The sequence below is a fragment of the Puntigrus tetrazona genome, chromosome 16 (genome assembly GCF_018831695.1).
Source record: "Puntigrus tetrazona isolate hp1 chromosome 16, ASM1883169v1, whole genome shotgun sequence".
NCBI lineage: Eukaryota > Metazoa > Chordata > Actinopteri > Cypriniformes > Cyprinidae > Puntigrus > Puntigrus tetrazona.
Window position 1 is genome coordinate 20,839,389 of NC_056714.1, and position 27,276 is coordinate 20,866,664.

Genomic DNA, 27,276 nt, shown 5'->3' on the forward strand with positions numbered 1-27,276 from the left:
ACTTAAGATATGAAGATATCAAGTACACTACAGATGCACATTCAACAGAATCAAGCACACTTTTTATCGCAAAGTATTATGTGTCTGCAATAGATTGAAAACAACTTCAAAATCTGATCATAAAGAAAAGCCAAAAAATATTAAAAGTAAAAATACCAATGAAAAGCCAACAAGCCCATTCATGACCAAGACGGTGGAGTCTAGCTCCGACCTTGGGGTCACCACCCTATGCTGCGTCAGGAGCAAATGAAAAGTAGCATGGCATCCTAAAACTTTCCATGCCATGTGCAAGCTTTAGTTTGTGCAAAGTGCATTCGGTATGAAGTCACCCAAAAATCTAAACTCTGTCATCATTTACTTGCCTCATGTCTTTCCACACCTGCATGCTTTTCTTTCTTCAGTGGTAAACAACAAATGCATTTTGAAGCTAGGGTGATGGGTGAAGCCAGTCACAACAATCTTGTAAACTGTAAACTGGGTCAGAGCAAAACAGGTTGACATTAACCGGACTAATGTTATCAGAACTTTTCAGCTGAGACGCAAGGTTACATCATCTGTGATAAATCCAGAGGAAGTTTGGGTTATTGACCCCAGAGTTTCTATCAGGCATTGTGCTGATAGCACAATAGATCAAGCCTGCAAAGAGCAGATATGAGAGAAACACAGTACTCAGAGAGAAACGTTCTTCATCCGGATGTGATATCAAAACCAGATCGTCTTCTACAGCTACGTATCCTGATCTACGGCTTAATTTAGATATGAAATAAATCCAAGTTTCTCAAGGGTGATGCGCTCTGCACCTTCTGAAATCAAGGAGCGTGTTTTGATTAGATTTTATTTTCAATTTATTCGTTCTTACATCAACAATCAATACGGAAGGGGGTGTCTAATTTAGTGGATAAACCTCAAAGAAAATCCAATCCATCTGACCAATCTATCTTCCTGGCAATCCTGTCTTATGGCATAATGCCTCTCGAAAAGTTTTTGGGCCTAAAGATGGGCCAATTTCAGACTTCATTCAAGTGAATGTCTGGCGGTGGTTCAATGAAAGCAGGGCTGGACAGAAGAAAGACAGAACAGAGACAGTGTCCATCCACCCAGTTCAGCTTTGAACACTTTGAAGTAGGGGTCTGTTAATTACCAGCTGCTGCGCGCCAGCTTATGTTTCATAAATACTTAAATGCTGCCATAACTAATTGTTCCCGTTTGTGTTTTTTCAGGACATAAAGATTCTTCTGATGCATTAGTCAAAACCTAGCGAGTCATGGAAATTTAAGACGCCTTGTTTGGCCAATTTTGCAATGCAAGCAAATATTTTTTATCAAAATTTTACGTCCTAAAGGTCATATTAAAGTTGAATAAATAAGCTTTCCATTCAATAGGATAGGACAATATCTGAACTATTTAAAAATCTGGAATATGAGTGTGCAAAAAAAAAAAATTAAATGTAGTGACATTCGCCTTTAAAGATGTCCAAACAAAGACTCTACCAATGCATATTACTAATTAAAAATTTCATTTTGACATATTTACAATAGGAAATTCACACAATATCTTAATGGTGATCTTTATATAATAATGATTTTTTGCATTAAAGAAAAATGTATAATTGTCACCCATGCAATGTGGGTATTGCTACAAATAGACTTTTGTCTGGTCTTGTGCTCCAGGGTCACGTTTAGTGTATTAGTATAGAAAACATATTTACAAATAGTGTCTTCTTTTTAAAAACTGGCATTAGAAGATTGGCATTAAATCTTTGCAAAGGCATATGGAAGCTGTATTTTTATATTATATAATTGTGTAGAATGACCTGTATAATTGACTCTGCCCTGGTCGATTGATTTTCTATACAGATGTGCTGCTTTCTTGGTCCCTGCATCACTCCATGTTGTCTTTTAATCTTTTAATCAATTTCTTTAAATCAATACTCCATGTCCAGTCATTTATTAATTTGTTAAGTAGACATGTAATTAGCACGATAATGTCCAGTCGGCCAATAATTATTGAAAAAATAAATTGCTCTAGTGTAATTCCTGATTGCTCTGTCCGGATGTATTTTGTGATAAAAAATAGATGACTGTACATAACAATTCTATAAGAAATGAAAAAAAAAAAGGAAATCAATGAGACACTATTATAAACATGCATTTTTTTATATTCTTGTACATGTAATAAAAGTAAAAATGCATTTTGATTAACATGATAGTTATATATTAATTAAAATAAGTTACCTAAATTAGAGATGCCCTACCCAGGGCCCACGGGCCAAAGTTGGCCTATGATGACCTTTGATTTGGGTAAATAATAATAAAATAATGTATTAAATCAAAAATAATAAAATGTTTTCTGATGTAATAGTGCTAAAATTAAATAGTAAAAATTAAACAGAATAAATAAAAAAAAAACAATGATTATGCACTATGCACATAACATTAAATACATTTTAAAAACAAATTATTTGTAGGCCTAAATAAATTAAAATGAATCGAGTAAAGGTAATAGTATATAAATTAATAAAATATAAAACAAAACAAACCTAATGTAATAAAATAAAATTGTTGAAAATAATAAATAATTATTATTAATATAAATAATTGAACAAAATTAAAACTTCAATTACAACAAATAAATCAATTACATATAAAAATAAAAAAAACATATTTCCTATTCTTTTACTTAATGCATTTTGTGTTTTCAGAAAATCACTCCTCCTGTTAATAATAATAATAATAATACGTTTATGAGATCTATGCAATCTGTGCTTACTGGTTTTGTACCAGTAAGCACAGATTAACTCTAACTTATAATTAGATATATATATAGTTATATAAATAGATTTAGTTTCTGTCTTGAAGTTTTAGAAGTTTGAGCTTCTGGTAGTAAACTGTCAGCAGCACACAGAATGCTGATTTTCAGATTTGGAATCTCCCATTAGGGTACTTATGTAAATAGTTGCTGTCGGGTTAAATATCTGAGGTATTGATCCTGATCTCTCTCAGGTCCTTGACCAGGGGTTCATACGACTTCCTATAAACCCAAAGATGCGGCAGGAGACCTCTTACTTGAGCAGGCTGTGCTAATGCCTTGATGTCCTAAATTATCCAAAGCAGTCCTCTACCTAAAGCACAAACTCTATGAGGAAGTAATGACAAAATCCATAACTTCATTAGGTTCCTTTATAAGAAGTTAAATTTCTAAGTCAGCTTGTATACTTTGTGAAAAAAAAGTAATCCCAGAGTGCACTGCACTTTGGAAGAGACCTATTGTTAATTCTTCACTCTGCCTTTGTGCGGCTGAATGAATATTTATGATTCCTTACATATTAATGTGCTTCTTTGCGTCTTTAAGAGGCACATCACAGATCCACTTTCAACATCGCAAACTTGAATCTCTAATCTCAGTCAATAAAACAGAATGGAGGTGTTGTTGCATATAAATCCTTTCATTGTACATCGCTCATCAGCATGAGATCTTTAAACCCACTCGGCCAGACTAAGATTACATGAACAAACTACACTGCTGCTAAATCTCTGTTTGCGTTTTACAAAAGAAAGCCGGAAGACAGGTGCATGGAAGAGATAATATGTGATAAAGACATTTATTCTTGGTTTCCAAGTACTCAGAAGCTTTTAAGATATTCAACAGAAAACTGAAGGGATTGAGTGAAAACTGCTATGACTTTAGCACAAACAGGTACAAGAGCGAGAGACGCGTCTGGAGAAGTTTTGAGATAATGTTCAGTCAAAAATAAATAAATGAAAAAATTAAAATATAAAATAAAAAGCTCAACAAAAAGAGCATTATATAAATTACAAAATAAAAACAGGTAACGTAATAAATATCTTAACGAAATAACATAAAATGTCGTTAAACTAAATTAAATTAACATAAAAAATTAATATAGCTTAATATACAGTATAACAAAAAATAGCACAATATAATATAACAAGACAAAAACAGCATTACATAATAAAATAAAAATAAATTAAAAATGTAACAATTAAAAAAAGAAAAATAGTAAAAAACTAAATAAACAACAGAAATGTAATAAAAACAATAACAATAAATAATAAAATAAAAATGTAATTAAACTGTATTAAATTTTGATAACATAATATAACTTGATAAAACATAAAATACACAGCCAATAAAACAAAAATGTAATAAAAAATAAAACAATTATTTAAATCTAAAGCTTACAGTTTGTTTAAATAATTGTCAAAAATCAGTCAAAATAAAAAAGATGCTTGCTTCTGGTCATGTAAAATAATATAAAGCAAACCATAACAATGACTTATGCTCCAAAGTCTAAAACTAGAAGTCTAAAAATAGAAATTATGGTTTGCTTAAATATTCAGCAAAAATAGAAAAGACTGCTTTTGCACATTTTCTAATAAAGCTAGAGTCAAGCGCAGAAGTGATGACAGTAGTGAGTCTTGCATAAACCTCTTTGTTTTCGTTGCTGCTGTTGTTTTGGGGCCCATGGCAGCTATTGAACCGATCTGAGTGCAGACATCTATGAAAGTCCATCCCATTTGCACAAGAGGCACTCCATTAACGATAAGTAATGGTCTGTCAGCCTTGTCCTACGATCCACATTCATCTCAAAGCCCAATTTATGGAGATAAGAGAACGTCATTACCCCTGCTACCTCTCATCACTTCAGATTTTGTGAAGAAACAGCAGTGGGATAAGTGAAAGTGGGGTCTACACGGGCCTTCAGCAGGTCACTGATGAGCTCTAGAGGCCCATCTCGACTGTTAATGAGCACTCCCATTTGGTGCACCTCATTTGTGTCTAGGGTTAAGTCTTATTTGGTGTTTTTCCTAAATGAAACTAGAAGGTGTGAATGCTTTGTCCGAGTAATTGGGACGATCTACCATCCTTGCTGTTATTAGGGACACTAGTAAGAATCCTGTACCAATTATATTCTTCACCTCTAGCATTCCAAGTCATAACTGACATACAAAACCACGGGAGATATAAATGCCACGCATTATACAAAACCACTTCCAGGTGCTTTCAAAAGTCACCGAATACAAATTAGTATTTGAAAAAGGCCCCCAACTCTCTGAGAGCAGTTGACAATAAATGCGCATCTTGTATACTAATATCCTCATCACTCAGAGTCAAGCCAGGTGTTTTTGTACTAAATAAGGCTATAAATAAAATGCTCAAGGGCCATATCCCAACAGAAGCCACGGTGCTTTAACTGCACAGGCCTGTCCGCTCATTGTGATTGAGCGCCGAGGCTCAGCAGTGTGAGTGAGAAACACCACAAGACGCTCAGTTTATTTTAGAGAACCATTACCAAGGCAAACGCCTGCAATTTATCTTCTTAAGTCTTGACTCGGGCAGACATTCCTCTTTATTGTGTTTCTTTATGTGCAAATCTCCACGAAAGTCGACAAGTAATTATTGCGGTTATTATTATTATTAGGGAAATGGATAGTTATCGTTTCTTTTGAGATAATGTTTTGTTGCCTCATGTTATTGCCATTCTGATCTATAGCTTATTTTAGAACAGTTCACCCAAAATTTTTTGTCCTTCACAAAAGCAGAAATTTTAAAGCCAATTTATACAATCAAATGGATTTTGCTATCAAATAATACAAAACACTCCAATGACTTAGCGCTGCAGTTCTTCTGAAGTCTGGCTTTGTATGGCTTTTTATGAAAAACAAACCAAAATCTTCTCATCAATTGATTTATTTGATTCTAAATGATATAGTCATCTGGTTGAACTGGTTATCACCTCACTATGTCTCATACACAGTTATTATATGGCCTCAGAAGACCTGGATTATAGTGTAACAGTAATATGAATGACTTTTATGACACTTGTACTGTGCTTTTATGAAAACTTACAGTTCACCCAAAATGAACATTTAATTCACGCTCATGTCGTTTCCAAACCTGCATGACTTCTGCTATGGAAGTCAATGATACTCAAAGCTGTTTGATTACCAATTTTCTTCAAAATATCTTTTGTGTTTCGCAGAAGAAAGAAAGTCATACAGGTTTGGAAAGCCACGTGAATGATGATACATTTTTTTAGTTTTGTGTGAAATATCTTTTTAAAAGCATCAATTCCTATTTTGTGTAACTATCAAAATTAAAGACCAGCCTTGAGAACTTTTTCTTTTGTAAGGAAACATGTCTTAGTAATAATAATCACAGAATTGAAATATTTAATCAGCTCTTGCTGAACTTGAACATTTTCCATTTGTTGAAGTTGTTTTCTTTGTGCACAAAAAATGCAAAGTAGCTTTCGTAGCTTTATAAAATGACGTCTGAATCATTGATGTTACACATATATACTTCAACACGAGCTGTTTATGCAGGGTCAGAATCGGGAATCTCTTGGTTTTAATCAAAAATATCTTATAGTTTTGGAACAACATAAGTGTGAGTAATAAATGACAAAATTTTCATTTTGGATGAACTATCCCATTTTTTTTCTGAATAAATTTACTTTTAATCTGTTGCTTATTAATAGTGTTTCAGGTTTAAGTTTTCTGTAAAATTAAGGAATATACAATATGTGATTTATAAGGAAACTACCATTATGCTAGTATTACGCATGCCGCATAGTGAGAATTGGTCTCTAAACTAAATGAACATTTCGTAAATTGCAGTTCAGACAAAATTTAGCCGGTTAGTACATACACATTTTACCCAAGTTGTGAATGTTGCTTCAACGCAAGACTGATAGTCTGTCTGGAACAAACAAGTGAAGTGATGCAATACAGCAGGTGGTGTTATAAGAAATATCAGCACTCCTGACACAACGCCCATCCAATCGAACTGTCCTTCCATCCATTTTTCCAAACCACTTGTCAATCGAAATCGAAACTGACTTACACAGACGCAGCAACAATATATGTTGCTTCTAGTTCTCAATAATAGAGGGCAAAGGTAGGCCACGGCTAAAACTCAAATTGTGTTTGCTCACTCAAAATGAGATCTCAAATTGCTCCAGAGAGTAAATTCCCCATCTGAGGATAGCACTGGATGTTTGCTTGCCCAGGAATAACCCATCAAACCCCCATAACCAGGCGGAAAGTCATCCGATCTGACTACCCTTAAAGTATGAGAAACTTTTCACTAGGTTAATTAGTTCAATCTCACCACTTAAAAGAATCTTTCCTCTCAAAACAGGACGGAAGATCCTTTCGAGGATTAGCATGAATTAGAAGGATAGAAAGGTGTTATAATTGATTCCTGTAAGCCTGGCTCACAGTGAGATGGTTAACGTGAAATATTGAGGGATTAAAAAAAAAATGCAACAGCCAAGCGAAAAGATAACCCGGGGGATAATGAACTAAAAGGTCTCGTGCTTTAGACTGCCGTCTTCCGCATAGGCTGTGCTTTAACAAGCATGATTTAGGTCTGCAGGAAAGCAAAAAATCCAGTATTGACTTACTTAGAATAACAAAGCACCTCAAGGTCACACGTTTTTCTAAGCTCATCAAAATCATATAGGATTCTTTTCCGATTCAGGAGTTCAGATTTATCCCTCTCATTAGCCAGATGCCCTGTTTTATGTGTACTTTATATTCTTGTAATAAACACATGCAGTGTGTCCACATATAAGAACACTTAAATCTTGTAAATAATCTGTAGTGCTGAGCTTTGCAGAACTGGATAGTGAGCACTGTCCAGCCGCTAGGAAAGCGGTGTATCAGTGTCACTGAAACGTGATGCCCTGGATGAAGATTTCTGGAGGACAGAACAGAAAGTGTTTGAGATGTCAGGTATCACCCGGACGCCCTCGCTGTAACCCTGCAGCTCTTCTTGCTAACAGAGGCTCAGAGCAATCACAGCATTACTCACAGGTTCAGGCCGAATGTGTAAGTTCACGGCGCGCGTCAGTCACATCTGAGGTCATCCCGAGATGTTGCTAGATTAGGAGAAGTTGTGCCCCACTAAAATGTTAAGTGATTTCTCTTCTTGTTTGCTGAAAGCAGTGGCTGCACAGTATTTCTCTGAATTCTTACCAGGCATTTAAAACTTAAAAACGTAAAACTGTGTGCTGAATGAATTCCTATATTTAGCCCTGTTTCAATTAATTAAAATAAAGAAATAATTAAATACTGAGAATTCATTTACATTATTTGTACACATTTTTATAGTGTAGATGCTCTTTTAATATGATTATTATTTAAAACTGTCAAATTATTAATTACAATTAATCGCATCCAAAATAAAGTTTTTGCTTACATATGTGTGTATACTGTGTATGTTTATTATGTCAATATAAATACACATGTATTATGAAAAATGTTATGTTTAAATATTAAATATATTTATTTATAATATAAATTATATGAATAAAGATATGTAAATACACTTTCAAAATATATACCGTATGTGTGTATATTATACATATATTTTTAATAAATATACACAGAAAGCACACATATATTATGTAAACAAAAACTTGTTTAATAATTGACTGATTAATAATTTGAGTGCACAATTAATATTGGTATAATTATTATAATGGGTTATTAAATTATTAATTAAACAATTATTAACAATTTGTGGTTTCTTATGTTCCCTTATCTTGTTATTAATTGTAAGATAATTAATCATTTGAATGAATACCTTATTCAATATAACTGAATTATAATAAATTCAATAATTCAAAAATTATATGTTAAAGTGTGACACATAGGTCAACAATTCCAAATGTCACTGATTTTTGTCTCTCTCCACCAATAACAGCAAATATAAACGTGCAAATATAAGCAGCAAATATAAACGTGCAAATGCTCTGTTTTCCACATAATGCTATCATATGGCTATTAGGCTGGAATATAACAAAGCACATAAGTCATGTTGACTACTTTCATCGTCATTTTTAGAGCTTGACAGCCCCTGGTCGCCATTCACCTTCATTATAAGGAAAGGATCAGCATGAACATCCTGCAAGAAATCTCGTGTTTGACAGAAGAAAGAAAATCACACAGGTTTGAAACAACACGGGATGAGGATGACGACACAATTTTGACTTTCAGGTGAACAACACAGTTTGATCCCAAACCGCGCTGCCTGTTGGATCACAAAACGTCTCTTATTAATTCTGTTCATCATGTCTCTCACCTTCATCTGCCTGTCCCTCGCCTGCCTTGTTCTGTCTGCCTGGATGAAAAGACAAGAACATCCACCTTGTGTACGATGCTAATAAAAATGTGTGAGATGTGTCAAAGATAATGAGCAATTAAAAGACTCTTTGGAGAACCAAAACCCCTTGAAATCTTGCATGACAACTGATAAAAGCAGTGCAATGTGATGCCTTGAATCACTGAAGGAGACAAATTTAATATGAAACACTCTAATGCCCTCTGGACCTGTTAACCTTCATTCACAGGTGCCACTGCTGCCCAGAAACAATAAACGATCTGATCAGTTAATGCCCCATTCAGCCATTAAGCTTGCCATCTCAGTTTTACCTGCATATGATAGTAAAGGGTCTAGACCTTTCCCATTATATAAACGAAAGTAGAAACTGAGAGAGAGAGAGAGAGAGAGCACAGCAGAGGGGAAGAGAGAAAGGCACATTGATATTATTGGCTCTGGCGCTCCTTTTGTCTAGTCACATGAAACCATAAGAACGACATAACACCTGAGGAAAAAAGATGCAATAGCAACCAATTCACGGCAGTGCCAGAGCCTGAAAATCGCTCCTGCTGCTCGACTGCGCAGAGTCATGACAGCTTCGAGTTTTGTCCTGTAGGCATGAGAACTGGAGCAGAGCTTTCCTTTTCAATCTCACACAACATGTGGGTATGTTCGCTAGATCCATCACATGCTGACATATCTAAAGTCTAATGATAAAGGAAGCCACAGAAGGAGGATTCCCACGCGGAAAGTGAGTTCAGTTTTCACTCTGGCGAGCCATTCTACGAAAGAGCTTGTGTGGACGTTTTATAAGCAGTAGATGTGGCTGCTTGCATTCAGGGCAGCACTTTTTAGAAAATATTTACAGATTGTCATCTGATTATTAAAAACACAAGTGTAAAATGCTTTTCAAGATGCATTCGAATGCCTTTCAGGTTAACTATTAGACAAAAATAAAGAAATATAGCATGCTAAAGGTAACTTTCTTTCCAAATTGTCTTTCTTTTATCACCTCAAAAAGTAATTAAAATTAAAGTTTGGGGTCAGAAATTAAATTAAATTAAATGTTAATTAAATGTTAATTTAATTTAATTTAATTAATTTAATTTAATTTAATTTTATAACAGTTTTCAACAGTTAATAACAAATGATAATGAGTAATGGCTGCTGAAAACTCATCACAGATAACTGTGCTGCATTAGCTCATTGTAATGAAGCACATAATTTAAAGTGTTGAGCGAACAATCGCAAAACTATTGCAAGTAAACACATCTGGATAACTGATTTTCAAAAGTACACATTGGTCGAATAGCAACTCGATCGATTTGGGGAAATACAGAAGAGCTTTAATCTTTAACTTAAGAAAAAACATTGTTTGAATGTCACATTAGAGACACTGATATTCATTTAAACATAATTAAACCAGACTAGCGCACTTAAACTAGTTAATAACGTAATGTAACAGCCCAACCAATACCAGAGCAAATTATCTGCCAGATCTCTAGTACTTCACACAGAAATGAACAAGATCATGTTGGTAAATATCTGCAATTAATTCAGCTCTGTACTGGGAGGTGGGTAAAAATTACATGCAATATGTTTAGGCCCCGTCCCGTCCGACAAGTCATTGGAGAAAGATTAATGGAAACAGAGCATGCAGTACATACACACTTTCTCTCAGTAAGAGGAGGCATTACTTATCGTCAGTGTTCCTGGCATTATGGTCTGCTCAATAGCTACATGCCTCATTGCACTTGGTCAGGGCTGATGAGAACAAGCGATTAAAGGTACAGCTGTGATACGGATGTTACGAGCACAGCTCACTGAACGCCCACTCTCCACCCCAACCTGAGGAGCGCAGACATGAGTCAGAATGGATGTACCAGGTCCAGCTCAGAGTCAAGACCTGCTCGTCTGGCTTCAAGCATTTATTCCTTGTGTTCAGTTACAGAACATATTTTGAAAATATTTATGTCCCTATTTATATTCAAATCATTTATATTATAAATAAATAGATATATAAAAAACGGCATATTTATCTGAAACATATACAAGCATGTGTGTGAGTTTGTATATGGATAATAGATAGATATATTAAGTAACTTTTATTTTAGATGTGACTGATTGTTTTAAGGTTTCTTTGGCGAATAGAAAGTTCAAAAGAACAGCATTTATTTGAAATAGAAAATTTGTAACACAAGGGACACTGTTATGTGTTTACTCATTTCACTAAAATACGGTTTCAGAAAACGTAAAGGAAGTGCAAAGCATAGATGCATCTATTAGCTGAAATCTTATAATAGCGTACACATAATGAGAACAATACAATGCAACAACTGAAACTATAATAATAAAAGCACTATAGCATTAATGTGATAAAGACCTCTGGGAGGCCAGACCCCCTGCTGCGAGCTATCCTTCAAATTAGTCATCACCATCACTATCAACAAAAACATCAACTTTAAATGCATTTTGAGTATGTTGCTAAATAATGCCGACTCAATTAAAGCGCCAACTCCAGCCGTTGGGAAAGTGGGTCAATTGAAGAGCGGTCTCTACAAGATTGGAAGCGTCGCAAGCTCTCCATCTTCAAAATATCAATTAATTTATCCATTGGCAGACAGAAACCTGCTGAGCTGAATACTAATGCGGCCCACAGAGGGAGGGCACACGAAGACACAGACCCAGACTTCCCGGGGCATCGAGATCACAGCACTGCCGGAGCCAGCAGCCATTTATACTGAGCTGCATTCACTGGGCAGGTGTGTTTGATTGCAGAATCTAAAGGTGGATTCTCCTCAGAGATTTAAAGTGGAGCATCTCTTATTCAAAGCCTGTTCTTTAATCGGGCCCCTGCACCTGCGCCCAGCGTGGCTTCTTTTGCAAGTCATCAAGCACAAACTCAGGAAAGTACCACAACTTATTGGACTAATTATAAATAAATCTTTACTTGCAAACTTACAGCTGGGGACCAGCTTTGTGGCGGTTGGCAACGGAATAAAGATTTCCGGCAGCCGCTGAGACAGGTATGTGCTTCTCAACTGTGTTAAAAGCTTATTACTTGTTATTTGATACTGTTAGTCTTGTCAATGAAATTGCCAAACATATTAATTAACAAGGAATGCTCATGAACAGTGTCTTGAGCAAGCATTATATGATTTCCTTACCTATATAGATCCTCTACAGTGAATGGGTGCCGTCCAAAAAGCTGATGACAATAATCCACAAGTAATCCACACAAATGCAGCCTACCAATCTCACATCAAAAATCCACCAACATTTAGAAATGTTTTGAATGGTACTTGATCTGTGTATATTTCATAGATTCAGATTCAGAGTTGATAATTTCACCAAAGAAAGAAATATTTTGACTAGAGGACTCTTTTTTTTTTTTGTTAAACACATCTTAATGATGGATTTATTTATTACACTCTGCTTTTCACTTCACACATTGATGGGCTGAAACTGTGTGGATTACTGCAATGTTTTTATCAACAATTTGGGACTGATGGCAGCCTTTCACTCCAGATGATACATTAGTGAGCAAGCGTAATGAGAAATTTCTCTAATTCTGTTCCAATAAAGAAACAATCTTATCTTGCATGACCTGACACGTGCATTTTCAGAAAATTTGTGGTTAAACTATATATAATATATAAACTATATATAATATTTTTTTATTTAATTTGTTCTGTGATTTATTTTATATTTTATATTTATATTTGTATAATTAATTAATTAACTAGAATTCTATGCCATACTAGTCAAATTTATTAAAATGAATATCTCATGCCAAAATATTAAATAAAAGTAAAAAATAACAAAAGACAAAAATAATGATTATAATATATATATTTTTCTTAAATATCCAAAAACCATGAATATTATATACTTTCTTAACTTGTACACTTACATTATGTCAAATATTTCCAAAAATATTTGAATCCACAATTATATCAGTGAAATGGACTGTGTCATTGTGTCACCTGTAATATTTATCCTGCTCTAATTTGCTGCTAGAAACCACGGAAACAGTGCACTTCCTGAAAAAATGTATATAGTAAGTAGTAGTGCAGTCGATAAATAACAAAAATGAAGCATTTTTTCTGAAATACTTTTTGAAGTACTTCAGTAGTTTATTTTACACATTCATGATGGGCCACAATTATTCATTATCGTTTGCTGCGGGTTATGTTGCCAAAAATAACATAAAGCAAAATTATGTTAAAATGATGTTATAGTTGAACACAATAACTCCCGTGATTCCAGACTCCATCACCGTGCCATCAAATCTTTGTTATTGTTTTGAATAAGCAACCTCTAGCGGCAAAACTTGAGAAAAAAAAAAAGATAACTGACATCTTCTCCACTGCATAAAAATGCAATCAGTATACAGCATGCTCATTTTTGTGGTCCAGGGCTAAAGATTCCCATCCATTCCCTCTGCCCATTAACTGCTCCTCCATTTGTTCCCACTGAGGTCTGATCATGGCCAGAAGAGCCAAGGACAGCAGGAGGCAAAAAGGTGCTTATTATCCTCACGTCTAATTATGTCTCGAAATGCTGAGGCCTTCGAAATGCTGAGACCTCCGTAAGTGATCACTGTAATTCTGAGGTCAATACAGCGCTCTGTGCAAATACAGGGGTGTTTACAGAGTTGCAACAATTATAGATCACAAGACCCAATGGTTGTGTGCTATCAAGGAGTTTCTCATGAGCATGTTTGTACAGTATGTGGTCGGTAGGAGCCAGAGTTGGGAAAACCATTTTAATTGTACCTTGCCAAACTACATACTAATCGTGATTTACAGTAGTTAAGCTAAAATCAAGCTAACTAAAGGAGCTTATTACAATACTGGCTACTTGTGCAACATATATTCAGTTCACGTAAACTGGTTCATTTACATGAACTGCTTGAACAAAGCAACCCACTGAAGTGATCTGTTTAATGCTGAACCATAAGAGAAAGAACACTTTAATGGAAGTTGGTTGAAATTTTTCCGAGACAAGGTTACATTTGCAATTTTATTGAAAACCTAAATCTAAAAACAGTTATTCTCCATTTTATTATTATTTTGCTATTTTATGAGCATGTCTTTTTACAACTAACAATGCGAGCTGAAATATTTAGGTAATTACTAATCTCAATTCTACTGTTATCTGAATAACCAGTTCACACTATGATGAACACTATCTACACTACCATTTAAAAGTAGTATTATTTTAAGAAATTAATTCTTTTATTTAGCAAGGACGCATTACATTGATCAAAAGTGACGGTAAAGACATTGATAATGCTAAAAAGGTTTTCCATTTTAAACAAACTTGCTATTCATCAATGAAATCATGCAAAAATAAAAAGATCAAATTTGCAATAAGAAATAGGCAATATTAGAAATATTGGAATGATTTCTAAAGTATCGTGTGGCTGAAAAATCAGCTTTGCCATCAGAGGAATAAATGAATTTTCTAAATATATTAAAATAGAAAAGGCTTATTTTAAATTGTGATAATTTCACAATATTACTGTTTTTGGTGCGCAGAAGAGACATTGAAAAACATAAAAAAACGTCACTTACAGGTTTTCCATCTTTTTTGTGAGTAGCTTTATGATTGCTCAATCATTTGAAGCAAACTGAAAGGAAATGACAACACTTCGCCATAAAATGTTTCTCAAGATCAATGTTCCTCTCTGATTCTGTCACGCATCTTTCATTGTGATTGCTAGCGTTTTAGCTGAATGCAAATAGGACATGTTCTTGAATCATAGTTGGCTATGATAAAGTTACTGTTGTAATCAGCTACCAACGAGTGAAAGAACGTTTTGCTTAATCGCTTTCTGGTGCAATGGAAGCCAGCACCTTTGCTATTTACAACATTGCACAATCATTTTGGCTACAGGCATTATTCTGGAGACATAAAGGGTCTTCATATTGAGATACTCAAGGAAAGCCGTTTGCCGTACGAACAAGATGATTCGCGAGTCACATGTGTTAGTAAATACAGCCGTCAATCCCTGTCATACACCATCCCCTGTCAAAACTAAACTCACCGCTTCTTTTCCAGTCAATCACTTCATCCATTTCATAGACATCTTTTTCTCCTTGTTTGACTGGAGGAAGCACAAGCAGCGAATCCCTCGTGACATCTGTCATCATCCGCAACAATACTCCGGCTCTCCCCAGTCAAGACATATCAGTAAAGCAGAACATGATAAGGTGTCTGATAACACAGTTACGGTAATGAGACAGCTCTGATAGGACCACAACAAACAAAAACAACAGACTCTTGGCTATCGAAGCTCTCTGAACCTCACAGCAGTGAAAGCTTTCTGTTTTCTGACATGTGGAAAAGTGATCACAGTATAGTACGTGGTTAAGATTTGACGGCACACTGGAACGCCGTTTATAAAGTGGACCTGAGAGATAACAAGCACAGCTATGAACTTGAGTGCGCTAAAATGCGGCGTGAAACTCTGCTTCATACTTCATACAAATCTGTAGTTTTTACAAAAACATTTTGGCAGTCAAAAACTGTACATTTTACGGTATTAAACTGTCATTTACAAACAAGAAAATGTAAAAATGTAAAAGCTGAAGAATGACATGAAGATAATTTTACCGTAAAACTGCATGAAATGTCTGGTTAGAACTTTTTTCACTGTTTTTACTGTTAACATATTTTTGTTTTTGTCCTTAGCATTTTTACAACATTTCACAGTTAAATTTACAAATATTTTTTTACAGCGTTGGTATCCCAAAAATGCTAATTGGCAGAAACATCACTTCCCCAACATTGGATCCCCTGCAGTGAATGGGTGCCGTCAGAATAAATGTCCAAAAAGCTGATAAAAACAGTACAAAAGTAATCCACACGACTCCAATGCATCAAATAACATGCTGTGAAGTGAAAATCTGTGTGCTTATGCTTTTTTATTTCACCAGGTGTTAATTAATACGTTGAAGTCATGTAGAGTGTATTATTGTGATATTTTATCTGTTTAGACCCATTCACTCCAGAGGATCCCATTGGTGACAAGTCATGTAAAGCTAAGTTTCTCCAAATCTCTCTTCGCCTCAACCTTCATAGTCTTTCATACTAACAGTGTCACAAACAGCATTACTAGTAAAGCGGTACTAGTAATCCATCACTAAGACAAACAGCTGTAAAAACAAATACATTATCTGATGAAATCAAGGATGGTATTGCGAAGAGCACTCCATCTTGGTACAATATGTGCAGTTGAGTTGGCAAGATTATTAAAGCCATCTTTTGGATTATCTTTAATGGGGAAATAACAACAACATTCTAACATTCACGTCATGGAAAAGTCGATAAGTTTAATGAATGTCTCGGTTTGCTTCAGAGATAAGAACAGAACAATGGAGAAGGCTGACTGAGCGCTAGAGTCTCTGTGCCTCAGTGTTTTCTGCTATTGATCTTATACCGTTGCCTTTTACTCAGCTCACTAACTTCTGAGCTGTGAGAAATCAGCCAATTTTGGTGAACAGGCACCTCAAAACAGGTCGATTAATAACTGTAATCATAAAACACCAGGGGTTTTTAGAAAACAATGAAAAATGCAATTTGTCAGTGCAGTGCAGTTCTTTCAAACCTGGAAGAACCGAACGAATGAACTAGTTACAGGTCCTTCAAAAGTCAAAAATAAAATAAAGCAAATAAAATAAAATAGCATTTAACATTTTTCTTAGTTTATATTTGCAAGAATATGAATTTTATGAAATATGACTTGAATGCACCTCGCATCACAAAGTTGTGTGCAATGAGAATTGAATGAAAAATTCTAACTGAATCCAGAAACTGAACTTATTTATCAAGCAGAACAGAGAATTGTTTAAGAATTTAAGTTTAAGAGAAACATAGTTTTTAATAATGCATTTTACATTCCTTTGAACTATTTCCAATGTAATCTACCCACAAACACACAACATATGAATACATTTCCATATGTTAATATATTTTTAACATTAAAACACAAACATATGAATACATTTCCTTTTTTATGGAAATGACTCATGTTTCATTTATATTTTATAACTGACATTGAAGTGCATATTTTTAAAGGAAGACAGTGGAAATATTATTTAATATGAAATATTCATCATTTGATATTAAAATGTTTCAAGAAAAAGGTACAGCATTGATGCTGCGATTCAAATTCTGTGGTTCAAAATGTAAAATATATATATATATATATATATATATATATATATATATATATATATGTGTGTGTGTGTGTGTGTGTGTGTGTGTGTTTGTGTGTGTATGTATATATTTATATTATTAAAAATACTATATATAATTTTTTTTTTTTTTTTTACTTTTGATGTATTTTTATTTAATTTAATATTATAATATTATGTTTAACAACAAAACTTGAGTTGGATACATTTTCTGTTGTGTGAAGTTGAATTGCTGCTCAGTAAAATTCCTAAAATTAAGCACAACCCTAACAAAGTATTTGTGCTCTTACAATATGAAGTTGCATCACATCTTAAAAGTGCATAAGCTGATCTATATAGTTGTTGACCGACAACATGTAAGTAGGTGTGTGTGTGCTTCATAGTTATCTTACGGTGTTCTCCTGTGCCGCCGAGAGCAGCTCTTCATAATAAAGAAGTTGATCTACTTCAAAGCAATCATCGGGCCTCTCCACCAGCTGGATCAGAGCCTGTCTGATGTTCTCCTCACTCTCCTGCTTCTGTCGGGCCTGCTTCAGACAGTCATAGACCTTCAGAAACACCTCCTCTCCTAGCTTCTGGCACACCGTCCTAAAAGTCCAAATTTAAATTATAGTTAAGGTAATCCGGTTCGCATTCATGAAGGACTCGCAAAAGTCGCAAAACCCGAATGCAAGGTGATTTATGAAGTTCTTGTTCTAAATGTAACCCACAGCATTCGTTCTCGCAATGCATCCAAGCGGGACCTCCCGTAAAAAACACTCCCCCCCCTGACAGGTGTCGGGTATGTGATCAGGCACCGTGAATCACGTCCTCTTCTCAATGTCATCTCTATCAGCACCTTTGGACCCCTCAGCAAGAGCAGAATCTTACACACAACATGCATAATGTAAAATACGTCCACAGCTTACAGACCAAAAATAGAACGTCTTTCCCTTCGAACAGAGTTTTAAAAATAAGTACTGCTTTTGTGAATATGTCCATTTAGTGTGAGACAGCGAGATATCTCAATGAATTATGACTTGATGTAAGTGTTGACCAGGATGGATATTTCCATTTCTTTCTCAAAAATTGACGGTCTAGAGATAGATGAGACAGTATAGTAGTAATGGTCCAAAGCGAACTCAACGGTGAAGGTCAGATAACAGAAGAAAAAGTAATTAGCTCCATCTGGGTATATCAGGAATTAATAAATGTCATTCTTATAAGCTATGAGAATCTCTTGTCTAGGGAACTAAATTGATTTGGACTTTCCAAGACAGGGTACTTCATTGTACTGGACGAAGTAACATTTGCGACTGAAAGTGTAAAAAAAGCGAATGATGGATTGCTGGCTGCTCTATAGCTCAGAGGTTTCTGCCGCCATGTCATCTGAGAGGGTTTAAACTTACAAGGTTTGGGTTTGTTTCACTCAGTAGCCTAAAGTCAAAGCAATACCATCAGTTACAGGATGTAGAAAGAACAAGGAATGAAAGAGACAGCTGGAAGAGATGAACAATTTCACCCTTAAAAGCCAATTAAAAGAAACACAAGGGGTCCAGAAGATATAGTGCCTTTCTTTTTGTGTCAGTCCATGTGTATACAGAACTACAGAAGTAGCATCTTTAGCCATTAAGGCCTTGCACTAACAATTTTAAACAAATTATTACATGGTATCACTTTTGATTTTGGTACCTTTGTAAAAAAAAAAATACTTAAATCATAAACCTCAGTTTTCTGACAATATAAAGAACTGTGATGGTGATTTTGGTTTTTAACCACCTCCACAAAAATGTAATAAAATAAATCTCTTTTATTCTTTATGATTCATCTGTGCATATGCAAAGAAAAAAATTATGTGTGTTTGTGTTTTGAGACAAGCAACCAAGGGCATAACACATAAAATTATGATACCGTCACATTAAAATCTTTAGTTTAAATCGATGAACCCACTGTAGCTTTAAAAGTTTGGTATGTGCACTAAAAATATTTTTTACACAGAAATTATTATTATTAAAAAACTGCTATTAAGAGACTGTGTACAATTATAACATAAATGCTTCCATTTCATGCATTTACCGAATCATTTATCATTTATAATGAAACGTATTCAAATAGAAGCTAGTTGTCTCAGACATTTGGACCCCATTGAATTTTTTCAAACAAGAAACACCACCTACCACTCAAAGAGAATATGGAAAAATAAAATAACAATTTTGGTAATATTTTGGCCTGACGCACTCAAATCAACATACTTTATGAAAACAAGTCAACTCAAACTGTGTAATGCCCACAGTACTCTTTTAAATGTTTCTCCTTGTGCTCATAAGAAGAAAAAATAAACCCTAGACGAAAACTGTGACTTTCAATTTTCATTTTTTATCTGTATCAAAACACACAGTCACTTCTTATGATAGATAAAAATATTTTAATGGAAAAAAACACCCCCTGTTGACAGTTTTATTGATAGTTTGAGAGCATTTTTCTTTTGCCCAAAGTTTTGCTTAACTTGGCAGTCAAGGGCATGAGTGAAATTATAAAAAACAACTTTATATGTACAACTCAGCAAAACAGGGCAGAAAGGTCAACATTATGATTGTGAATTGATTGTACAAGAATGACTAGGGGAAAGATGATTAAAACTGCACTGTCTAATACAAGATCACTTTGGAGAGATGCGATTGAGAGGAAAACAGAAGCAGTTAGAGGGGGCCACACTGTTAAATATAAAAGGAGGAAGTGCTGAAAGATATGCATCATTAAAAAGGTGGGAAATGGCCAAAATTACATTTGTGAGTCATTTTTTGCAGTTCGCAGTTAGTCCATTTTTACGTATCTCTTGATGAATAGAAGCAGTTATAGAGAGAATCATATTTAATCAAAAAAGAATATGTACACTTCTTTACTGATTGTGGTGGGAAATCGACGTCCTAAATTCATCTCAAACCTCGTTGGTGCTTTTGTGCCTTAATTAAAGCAAATCGTCACATCCACCATCCAGTGGCCTTCCAGTCTTCCCAGTTAAATGAAAGCCTTTAGAGAGGAACAACGTCCAATTAATGTCATTGCTGCTGATTCTGGGTGGGCCTGGTTATGACATAAATCATCCGTGCCCGAGTCAGACTTGTAAAAAGACAAAAACCTAGAGCCACGAGCCGAAAAAGGACCAATGGAGTCATTACAGAGAGACAGTGACATGGAGTTAGAGAAATGCTAATTAGCATGTGAATAGTAGATTTAGCGATGATGAGCTGATAGAGTCTGGAATATTTCATTACTTCAGTTAGAGTCTAGTTTGGATTTCAGAGGCCATTTGACAAAATAAACAAATGTCTTAATGACAGTTCAGCTATCTAGAATTATTTAAAAATGGTTAATTGCAATTAACTGCTGCAGTTAATGTTTGTTCATTGAAATTAATTTGAAATAAAATAGAAAAATATAAATGTAAATATAATCAAATATATAAATGTAATATCATTTAAAATTGATATTTGAAGTTTGAAAAATTAAATGGATAAAAACCTAAAGAATATATATATATATATATATATATATATATATATATATATATATATATATATATATATATATATATATATATATACTGAAACAACAAAGTAAATGACTATTTAACAACATTTATTTTTGAAGTAACAAAAAATATCCATAAATCTTCATGACGTAATCTCTTTTTTTCCCACATCTGTTATTTATGTTTGTCAAAAGGGGGCGATGAAAGGCCAATCCTTTTTAAGTGATTTTATACAGCAAACAGCTGATCAAATGAAACATTTGTGATTTTTAGAAATATTAGTTTCTTTTGCAGCAGTCTTGTATTTCCATAGAAGCATAAAATTAAACACAATTGAACCATATTACAATAAAAACATATTCATATAATGTTCAGTGTAGCGCACAGATTGATTTTAAACACTATAAACTGGTAAAACATCCATTTCATAGACTGCTCCTCCACTTTAACTTTGCCAAACTAAGCCATTACACAAGCATCCGCAGTGTTTTCCGGTAGGATACCTGTTGTCACTACTTCTCATTAGTTCTGTTATTGCTGTCTTAACAAGATATAACAGGTCACCTGAGAGTGTCGACTGTCAACAGGGAAAGTTATGCCTCGAGGCAGACAGCAGTCATATCTTACAGGTGTCAGGCCTGATGAGCAGCAGACAGCTGCTGATGCTGAGAATGGCAGGGCTGCGGTGGCATCAGCTCCAGCTTCAGTGAGCGCAATCCTCCAGCCTGCTCCATCCTCAGCAGTAATGGGGAGCGTATGCGGTCTGGGATTAAATCGATTGTGCCCCCACCCCCCTGCCCACTTCAGCGTGAGGTAATTGCTGTCTCCTTCTTTCCACGCTTCCCTGGAGTTTGACTGTGACTCTGGAAGTTTGAGCACTCCAGCACGGTGAAACGGAAAGAGCAAATTATTTGATTTTATGAACTGCATGGAATATGCTTTCAGTGATGTGAAAGTGGCCCATCGTGAGAAGGTTATGGCAATGTCATGAACATGCTTTTAATTAATAGCAAACTTGAAAATAAAAATGTAAAAATATTACAAACTTAAATAATTTTCTATTTTAATACATGTATTATTATTTAAAATATTTTATTATATATTATCATATGTATTCGTTACATATTAATGTATATTAAAATGTAGTTTATTCCTGTGATCTTTACTCAAGTCTTTAGCATGACAAGATTCATTAGAAATCATTCTAATATGATTTCCAGCTTAGAACATTTTTGAAAATCGTATCCAAATTAAAATTTGGATTAATTATCTATGCGTACTGCGTAAATTTATTATGTATAAATACACACATACAGTATAAATTTTGAAAATATTAACGTCTATACATTTATATTCTTATATTTTATATTATGTATAAATATATTAAATATAAAAACATCTTTCTTAAATATATACTTGCATGTGTTTGCGTTTGTATTTATATACACATAATAAATAAACACACACACATCAAAAACTTTGATTTTGGAGGCAATTAATCATGATCAATAATCATTTGAGAGCACAAAAATGTATTGTCTTCCAAAGTGTAACGTTTATGTGGAAAAAGCGATCAACTGTATTATATATCTAATGTATATCCCAATAAAGGAACGGACCTTTTTCCAACTATAAACGTATTTAAAAAATATATCTCTCTATATATATTTATAAAAATATTTTGCACTATCAATTTCTTTTCCACTGGGATATGATTGCTAGATTAGGGATATGATTACCAGCATTAAAACGATTTGTTATTGATTTTGACAAATAACAGTCTATGCTCAATGTTACTGTCAAACTCTTAAAACTCTGGGGTAAAAAGGACCAAAAATCTTTGTGGAAATAATATGTTTGTTCATGAGTCAATCAATCGAGATGCATTATAAACGTCCTTTTTTAGGAAGGACAAAGCTAAATACGCTAGTTCTAAAGTTTAAGACAATGTAAACGGAAAGCAATCAGGCTGCTCTGTTATTATGACTCACGAATTTGTCAGGAAGCCAGGAATAAAGTCAATTATAACTGAGAGACCTCTGAGATCGCAACGACCAGCCCTCTTCAACGCTGTTGTCTCTAAGTCAATTTCAGTCAGTGCTTTCATATAAGAGGCGTTCCCGTCTAAGTTGACAAACTTGCTAACACACACACATAAGCCCACTCACATATACACACACGCAGTCCATTTCCAGCTGATTAGTGGTGGTAATCAAGGCTGAGCTGCAATCAGCCCCCACTCCCAGCATGATAAACACAGCTCTCCACCCGCCCCTCCACTTCCTGGCCAACTCCAGGCTCTTTCCTCTTGCAATCACCACTCGCCATCCTTCTACAGAGAGCTCCCAAAACCCTGGGAACCTCCTAAACAACAAAAGCGTAATGACTTACAAGCATCTACTGCTCTGGGCCGTTACTTCGACAGCTCAGACATTTCTCAACGGTACCGCTCTGATAAAAGAGGGCCGATATCTCAGTGAATGTACGCTTCCTACCGCAGCTTTGATCAGCTATTTTCAGAGGATTAATGAGCTGCAGTCAACAAAAGAAGTCCTACATAACGATCAACAGAACGTTAACAAGTTTGAGAGAACTCGTGAACCCGTCATGCGCGGATGAGCTTGGTGAAGGAGCGATATCGTCATCAAACGATCGCATCAAACAGCATCATCTTTTGTTTTCAGATATGCCCTTGAGAGCTGTCCTCGAGATATAGCCCAAATGCACATACTGTATAATGTAGCGGAATATAAAGAGGACAATGAAAGAGTTTTTACTGTCAGAAGGGCTGACTCAAGGAGATTCATTCTTCTCAGAGGAAGAGCATGCTGGTCTTCACATGGGGGCGTGGGTTCAAATCTTGCGTTTGAAAAGAGGCTTTTAGAGAATTTCTACCAAAAAATAAAAAATAAAAATGAGTTGATACAGGCATGCAACTGTAAGAGGCATTAGAATAGAATGTTATTAAAAGCATCCTTTGCTTTCGAGGTCAAGATTTTGACATGAAAATTTACAGAAATGAAATTAATCACACATGCTGTGACAGGCTAATAGTTAGTCTGATGACATCTGATGATGCTGGTGACCCCGTATCATGTGTCCTTGGACAAGGTAGGATGAGCAACTGAAGTTTAGCTTCAGATTCTTTAGTGAGGGGCACTTTTGATATGTTGTATGATTTTTTTTTTAATTAAAAGTAAAATTAGGGTAAAATTATGGTTTTCGTTAAATGAAATAAAATATAAATTGAAAAACTAGAAATGTTTTTCTGTTAACTATCAAATGTAAATAAATAAATAAAAATGTTTATATACACACACATATTTTTAGTTGTAAAATGTTTATTTTATTGTGTGGTAAACGTTTTATAAAAGCAATAAGGTATTTGAGGCAGTGATGCTTATTCATGATACAGCATAGCTTTTTGTTAGATAGATAAGATTTACAAACCTTTCCAATATTACCAGATTAAAAATATTTATGAAAAAATACATTTACATTTAGATTTGGTGTACATCTTTCTCCCTTATTTTCTAACCTCCCTAAGTGGCAAGTAAACATGTTGCCCAATTTCAACAGTTTATTAATTTATCATTGAGAGTAAATTCTAAAATCTTTACTCAAAATTGTGGTAAATTTACCTTTCTGCATTCTTTAACAATCTTTTGAATGTTCTTTAAAACAAACAAATTCAAAATATAAAAATAATAATAAAAAAACATTCTAAAATTATTTTGCTACAAAGTTCTTTCAGTTGAAAAGTGACTCAACTGAATAAACCTTACAAAGTAAGAGAATTTGACTTGTTCAGCACTAGAATCTGCCTGCACCTGCATATACCTGAGAAACGCATTCACTCCCAATGAAACAAATAGGAGCTGAGAGGAGCTGCATCTGGAAGAACAAGACCGTAGAGTCACCGCACAGCTGACGAGAGGCTGTGTAGGAGAATGCAGCTGTTGTAAATTGCTACCTGTGCTCTCCTCCTCCCTCCTCCTCATCTTTACGCTCTTATGAGACGTGCAGAGAGGAGCTGACAGCCTCTAATTCCTGCCCTCACAGGAAGAGCGCTTCTGTTATTAATATCTTCAACCCACACTCAGTAGGGGAGCACAGGCCTGGCCTGCCGTCAGGAAAGGTTCTGCAGTCACGCTGAAAGGAAGACAGAGGACTCTACCAAGCTTATATGGAGAATGGTGCGATACAATACAGATTATAATAATATCAAAAAGGTATTTTATTCCAGTGACAGCCATAGAAACAATAATGCTGTCTAGGCATATGAAAAAGTATTTTCCAGAAAACTGTTTTTAAATATTTCTCACTGTACAACATCATTTTATTTTTGCTAAAGAAAATACACAACCATTCAAAAAGTTCGGTTATCGTTTACATTTACGTCTTATGATCACCAAGACTGCATTTATTTGCAGCCTGAAATATTTTGGAAATATTATTACAATTCAAAATAAATATTCTCTATTTTAATGCATTTTAAAATGTTATTTATTTCTGTTATGAAAAGCTTAATTTTCAGCAGCCATTACTCCAGTCTTAGGTGTCACATGACCCTTCAGAATTCAGTCTAATAATATTCAGCCTTCAAGAAGCATTTCTTAACAATATAAATGCTGAAAACATTTTTCTACTTCATTTGATAAAAAAGTTTAAAGGAACAGAACGTATTGAAATTTTCTAACACTGTAAATGTCTTTCCTTTTACTTTTGATTAGGTTAGTTCATCATTGCTAAAGTATAGATTTCTCTCTAAAGAAACCTGAGCGTTTGCAGGAATACTTTGTTGCTCTTGCACAGATAAAACAGATAGTGAAGAGAATTATCTCTGTGGAGAGAAAGATGTGTATAAACAACCTAGGAAATGAGAAAAAGAAGCTGACGGTAAACAAAAAATGACATAAGATAATCTCCTAAGGAAAGCATCTGTGCACAATAACCTGAAAAATAATAAATTAGCTATATGCATCATAAATGACAATCCAAGCAGAACCTCATATTAAAATGCACCTAGATAAACACTCCACAGGGAGGAGTCACCAAGATTATTGGGTTACAAACACAGCAGCCGCAAATAATTATATATATGTAAGTGTACAAAAAAACAATAAATATAAATTTTATTGCTTTCAGACATTTGTTCATGTTTGAAAATGCTGTCCAGAGGCCCCTAAATTTAATCTTGAATTCATATAATGTTCATACTATACTCATATAATGCTTAAATTGAATCACACATGGAACAGTGATATATAAAAAAAGGAAATGTGTACTAGAACCTGCCATTGCAATTCAAAGTAATACGAAAGAAAATTGAAACAAAAGGAAATGACAAAGCCATTAAAGTGCTAAATGATCATTTCTAAAATAATCACTACAGCCTTGATGACATTTTTGCATGCTAATTAGCACAGAAGCCCCTTTTCTCATGTTTGTGGCCTGCTGATGCAGTTTTAGTACTATTTCTGAAAAATCATTAGAAGTTCACTGTCAGGCTCATGCTGGTTTTAGCTGTGAGCCACACATCTGTCTGGCCCTGTGAAGATCAGACCCGGGCTTTGGGGATTGAAGAGTGGCAGGATGGGTTTAGCTTCATGATCAAGAAAAGCAGGCGCAAATACAGAACAACAGACAATATGCTGATTGCAGTGGAAGGTGGGTTATATCAGAAGTGACCTGGTTTTTAATGGAGCTGGTAAAGCAAAATGTCTGCTTGGAACAGGTCAGCACTGCTTAGACTTTTTGTTGGGAGACACTTTACACCGTATAGAAACCAAGAGAAACTTCATAAAATCAACAAAGCTATAGGATAGAAGGATGTGGAATGCCCATAAAATGGTTCCAAGTAAGCGCAATTATCAGTGAATAAGACCCATTGTGAGTTGCCTGGGGTGTGTTAGAAACTCTTAAAGAGGTGATGGTTGTGAATAGGTCAAGGATGACACACTCACTCTCTCATGCGCTGTATTCTGCCCTCAGCCATGGAGAGGTATTGATGCTATTCACTCCCAGAGAACCCAGCTGAGGCTTCTGTTCCTCCGCTTCAGATACTGAAACACAAAGGAAGTGCATATACAGTGTCAGATAATAGGTTTGACTGATTTGAATTTATTTGTTATGATTTTGCGTCAAAATACTTGAAATTTGAAAACTAATATAAATAGCTGCTACACATGACTGCATTTACACTGTATGTAAATAAATAAATAAAAATTTTACAAGAAAAAAAACTGTAAATGCTTACATTTAACTTTCCATTAAAATACTTTCTATTCATCAAATAAATAAGTACAAAAATGTAAGCAGTTTCTTGAGGAGCAAATCAGCATATTAAAATGATTTCAGATCAATCAGATGAATCAGAAGACTGGAGTTATGGCTGCTAATAATTCAGATTTGCCATTGCATTAATACATT

At 34.7% G+C, this 27,276-nt stretch overlaps 1 protein-coding gene across 1 annotated transcript in view; it reads right to left on the minus strand.

Moving 5' to 3' along the window:
* LOC122360416 (serine/threonine-protein kinase Nek11-like) overlaps positions 1-26,836 on the minus strand; it is a 39,997-nt gene extending 13,161 nt beyond the window's left edge. The window contains exons 1-2 of the mRNA XM_043261002.1: positions 26,811-26,836; positions 17,726-17,921 (exon numbers count right to left, since the gene is read on the minus strand). Of these exons, the coding sequence (XP_043116937.1) occupies positions 17,726-17,921; positions 26,811-26,818 (204 nt within the window). The 5' untranslated portion in view covers positions 26,819-26,836. The remainder of the gene's footprint in view (positions 1-17,725; positions 17,922-26,810) is intronic.
* Positions 26,837-27,276: the final 440 nt, after the last annotated feature.